The sequence below is a fragment of the Phaethon lepturus genome, unplaced genomic scaffold (genome assembly GCF_000687285.1).
Source record: "Phaethon lepturus isolate BGI_N335 unplaced genomic scaffold, ASM68728v1 scaffold14924, whole genome shotgun sequence".
In the NCBI taxonomy this organism is placed as follows: Eukaryota; Metazoa; Chordata; class Aves; order Phaethontiformes; family Phaethontidae; genus Phaethon; species Phaethon lepturus.
This window is the reverse complement of record NW_010535576.1, coordinates 1,469-6,891: the sequence shown is the minus strand read 5'-3', so window position 1 is coordinate 6,891 and position 5,423 is coordinate 1,469. Positions and strand designations below refer to the sequence as shown.

The following is a 5,423-nucleotide window of genomic DNA, read 5'->3' as shown; positions in this document are numbered from 1 at the left end:
GTGTAGGGAGTCCTGAGTAAAACTTACATTTCCGTCTCGTCAGCTTTTTTAAACATACACTCGGAGCTCGTGCAATCCCTTTCCTGTAGTGTTCAATCCTAATGCTAGGTAAGGCAGAAATGAGCATAACAGACAAAGGGAGAGATGTAGATAGGCAAGAGGAAAAAATGGAAGATCATCAGGTTCCTAATACACAGAATAATGGCTCCACATAATTTGTTTTTAAATTTGATATACTTTCCCCAATGACAGAATGATTTCTTGTACCCTTCATACAAGAATATGATTTATTATACTTCCCATGAAAACTAAATTGAATGCTTCTGCAGTCCCACTGCTTGACATGCTGAAAAGTCTTTCAGGAAATTAAATGTACAGGAGTAGGCTTTTTGAGTTTGCCATGTTTTGACAGTCCAAGGAATTTCAAATTAACAACATGCAATACGCTGAAGAGGTTTCTGTACACTAAGTTGTGTTATATGATATCTGGAGCCATTATAAGCATTATGTTTATTTGTTATCTTGGGGTAAACCCTGAAATTTGGAATTTAAGAACATTTATTTTTCTGCAATTGCTGTGCAAATCTACACATGGTTTGATTTTGAAGTTTCAGAGGAAGCCAGAAAAATGACTTTGTGTTCTGAATATTTATTCTTAGGAGAGGCCAGACAGGGGCATATGTAGGATGGTCATTGCTAAGAAGCAGAAGAACCCATCGAGTACAAAAAACACCCAAACAGTTCCATTTCCTTTTATGACACTAGTGCTTTCCAGCAACTTACAAGGAGCTTAAAATTGATGGTAGGGTTATGCATTGCTCAGTCCATCTTTTTTAAAACCCATATTTGTATTCATTACATTCATTCACTACATACTGAGTATTTCTTACTAGTTTGCAGTAATACTATAAAGAATGTAACAAACATTTTTTTACTTTGTTCTTAGCATCTGGATTATCGGTTAGCAAGGCCTGTAACATACAGTAGTGTTCCCATCTGGTACCAATTTTTTTTTTCAGTAGTTATGTTAATAGTTAACAGTTTGAGTTTTGTGTGCAGTACAGTTGCCATAATGAAATTTCAATTACCAAGGAAAACTTTTCATGTCTCAAGGACTCCAGCCAACAAACATAGTTTCATGAGAATTCTGTACCAGCTGTACAAAAATGCATCTGGTTGTACAAGTGAGGATCTGTCTAGATCTTTAAATATATAGTAGACTTCCAAAATAAAAATTGATACTGTAAATTCAGAGTAATTGAACTCTAAGTGAATACACTGGCATATTGTTTTACTTCTGTAAGTGTCCTGAACAAAGAACTTACGCTAAAGTCTGACAATTTAGTGGAGCAACTGAAGCATCTACACTTTCTGACCTGAAGCACACGGGGAACTCTACAAAGACTGTTGCGGTGGGAACTTGTGGGTACCTGAAATGCTCTTGTAACCGAGACCCCAGGTGGGGCTTGAAAAGGAGAGTGGATCACCGTTTGTCTGTACTGCATAAACAGTGTACTTTGTATAGTATTGCATTTAGCTTAGTATAATGAGTGCTAAAAGGTCATAATCTTATACCTCAGTACTTCTACCGGTCCCCTGGGGGCTGGCAGGGCGATTCCCAGCGCTGTATCGTTTGGTTGCTGGGATTTCATTTTTGCCATCGCACGACGCTTTCAAAACTGCCTGCAGCTACCAGTAGGATGTAAGCTGAGTTTCGTGAGTGTTCAAAATGACAGCAGAATCTCTCTCGGGACTGATGAAGAGGTTATGCATGACTGTTCAGTGTTAAGGTGATACTGACTTGGGGTCAGAAGGCATTACATTCCCCTAATATAAAAGCACTGGGAGTGGAAAGAAGTTTGCCCTTCAGTGTCACATGCAGTTGTGATGCTTCTTAACACCCTCTGGGATTACTCAACAATGCCTCTTCCATTGCAGGAAACCGGAGGGGAGTGTACATGCTTATCTGCCTTGTTCCTTTTTCTGGTGAAACATTACAGTTGTGACTGCTAAGATTTTAAGTTCACAGTCTGTATTCTAACCGTTCACTAGCTGATGCTGGGGCAGAAGGCAACATCAGAAGATGTGTTAAGATAGTTTAGAATTGACCCCCTGCATGTGTCTGCTTCTTCCTACGGCCTTTAAAGGGAGATTAAGTCAGCTGTGTCTCTGTTGTAGATATGAAAACTTAAGTGAGAAAACTCCCACCCTGTATGTCAGCTTTGCTGCAGTGGGATACTGGTACCAGAAACACAGTACCACTGGGTAACAACCTACTCCTTGTTGGCAGCCTCCCTGGAGTAACTATCCCCTCAGGCGGTTCTACCTCAGGCGCTCTGAAGCAAACAGGGAGTTCCCTTTCGCAACAGGGGCAAACTGTGTCTGCTTAATTTGGCTTTTACCTTGGGTGTCAGAGTAGGAGAGTGCAAACAGACAATTACGATGCTGCAGCTGGTGCCCAGGAACTTTTAACCTCCTGTAAACTTTTTCATGTGTCAGAGCTCATAGAAATTTGCCTACAATCTGCTACCCTCACATTTGAATAATAAACATTAGCTTGAGACTGAGAGAGATTACTATAAACGGGAAGAAGCACTTTTTTTAATAAGTACAAGCACAAATGATGTTCTAATGTAAAGCTTTTGCTATCAAATTGTATTTCAAATTTGCTTATCCTAAGAGTTTTCCTTTGAAGGCAAACTGTAGGTCTTAGCCTGTGAGCTATGTGAAGTCTGGCTGGCTTTCATGGAATTGGAAGATTGGAAGTATCTCAGAGACATCTGTCCTTCTGTTGGCTAATACCAGCCATAATGTTTAGACACATCAGTGAAGGGAGTGACTTGCGGATAGATGAGGAAATTGCAAAAGCTTTTATTTCTTTGGAAGCCAGGTGGAAAAGAAAACCTATTAAAGTAGGAAATGCATCTCTCAACAAAACTGAGCAACTGGTAAGAAAGGGTGGAAGGTTTCTGTAGGATTTCACAAGCAGAAGTGTTCATCCAATTACTTATTAGCCTAACATATATGGAAATGCAAATTAAGCTTTTGCTTCTTGAAGTACTGTTCATTTCAGTTCTCAAGTTGTTCTCTCTTTTCCGTTTTAGATAAACACGAAACTAAATTAAAAGGTGTAATATATTTTCAAGCTATTGAAGAAGTCTATTATGATCACCTAAAGAATGCATATAAGGTAAACTTTGTTACTGTTGTTTAAACTGAGTATCGTATAGCAGTACCCAAAGTATGGTAGCTGCTGTAAAGTCAAAGGGAAAGCTGACATTATTTGGGAAAAAAAGAAACAAACAAAAAAAACATGGAGTGGAGGAAAAGGAAGATGAAGCCAGATCAGTGATTAGCACTGGTTTTGTTTGTGTTTTTTTTTTTAATATGGATGAAAGCAGAGATAAGCGTGCCTCCCTGCCAAGTGGGATTGGCTGCAAGGAATTCCTTAGTCGAGGGGCAAGACCACTGAAATCTGTGGCTTTGCAAATCACGGGGTGGCTGCATGCGTCTGTCACAGGGAGGAGGTAACTGGTGCCCGCGGCTCACGGCACCCCCTGCGTCTCATCTGTAATTTAAATGAGCTGTGAACAAGCTGAATATATCCTTGGCGCGGGGATTTGTGAAAGCCAAGCTGGTTTCGACCACTGGACAGAGTGGAGGAGTTATGTTATTTGGGCACGAAACAACAGTTTGAAGCCCTGTACTACAGTGTAATAAGTGAGTGGAAATATGTCGTAAAAAGTGTTCATGCTGGATGCAAACGCTATAAACACATCTCTGCTTCCAGCGCTGCAATGCAGGGTGAAGTGCTACAGCATTTTGCATTTTGTCGTTCTCCATAACCCCATCGTAAATCTCCGTGTAAGGGATGTTGGTTCTGGTGCCAGAAAATGGCTTTGCTTTCATTCTTTTGATATCCTTCTTTCTGTGTTACTCTAGAGTCCCAACCCGTTGCTCACGTTCAGCGTTAAGACGCATGACCGGATATACTATATGGTTGCTCCTTCGCCAGAAGCCATGAGGATATGGATGGATGTTATTGTTACCGGTGCAGAAGGCTACACCCACTTCATGTTATAATAAAAGGGGGCAACAGGGCATACTGCAATAACCTAGCATATGAAGTTAGCCATATGTAGTGAAATCTGAAAAGCCAGTGAATACTCTGAAATATCCTTCCTTATGATGTGCACCTGAAACCTCGCAACGAGACGGTTTTACAAATGCATTGAAAAGGGGGGCTTGTTACTTGTTTTAGTTGATCTTCATAGGAATGAAAGAGCTAAAGCTGTTGAGAGGATCGTAGTGCTCTAAAATGGATAATCGGGCAATTTAAATTACAGCATCTCGATTCACTGATAATTTTCTACAGACTCTCTTGTATGGAGAATGTCTTCATAAACTCACACTAAACAGTTTACAAATGTGTGTGTTCTCATCAGTATGCAAAAATTCTAGTAATGGAACAAAAAGGTGTAATAAGCATATATTTTAATATGCAGCATTTGACATTTATAGATGATTAGGTGACTTTTTAAAACTTTTAGCCAAGTATTTTATAAAAATATAAACAAAAAAGCAACCCTAAGGTACACACAGTTCTTGCCTTAGTAGTTAAGTATTACAACAGAGCCAAAGAGTTCTACGATTCCCTTATCATGTTTTCAAAGTGTTAGTTGTACCTAACTTTCTGTACAGGGACAGTGCCAAAACTCTTCATGACTTCTAATGTAATTAAATCGTTATGATATTCTCTGTATTCAGACACCCAGTGTCACTAACGGTATGTTTAAAGTCTGCATCTATGGAGCTCAACAAAAAAGAGAGGAGGATAGCTTTATAAAGGTGCATTTTTCCGCAAGGATATGAAACAGAAACACATGTATGAACTTCCTCATAAGGAGGGTTTTGTTTTTTTTTTTTCCTCTTCCCTGTTGAATAGAACAAGCTGATTCTAGATCCTGCAGCAATTTTCTTTTATGTAGTACGGTCCCAGCATGGTTCTAAGCTTACTCTGTGCCAAGTGAATGCTCTACTGAAACCTCTCCAACACTGGTCCCCTTGAAGCCAGCATCAAAATCTTCTACCTATCTAAATTCTTTGGAGCCATGTTTTCAGCCCCAGAGAGTTTTTTAAAAAGCCTGTCTGCACAGAATAATGCTGTCAAACAGAACAAAAAGAGAGAGAGGCAAGTTCTAAGAGTTTACACTAAGCAGTGTATGAATTAAAAAACCCTGAAAATTTTAAGTAGCAGAGATTGCAATTCCTAAAATGATAAAAACACTGAGGGTGCACCAGTCTCCCATTTTAAAATAACTTCCAAGTCCTTGAGTAATATTGCAAAAACATAAATTATTTAATTGAACTGAACTTCAAGAAAGTCTCTTATGACTTTAAAGAGGTTCTGTTTCAGTAATCAA

At 39.3% G+C, this 5,423-nt stretch overlaps 1 protein-coding gene across 1 annotated transcript in view; it reads left to right on the top strand.

The window, feature by feature from the left end:
* LOC104619855 (pleckstrin homology-like domain family B member 2) overlaps positions 1–4,083 on the top strand; it is a 36,919-nt gene extending 32,836 nt beyond the window's left edge. The window contains exons 13-14 of the mRNA XM_010285883.1: positions 3,105–3,190; positions 3,943–4,083. Coding sequence (XP_010284185.1) covers positions 3,105–3,190; positions 3,943–4,083 — 227 coding nt within the window. The remainder of the gene's footprint in view (positions 1–3,104; positions 3,191–3,942) is intronic.
* Positions 4,084–5,423: the final 1,340 nt, after the last annotated feature.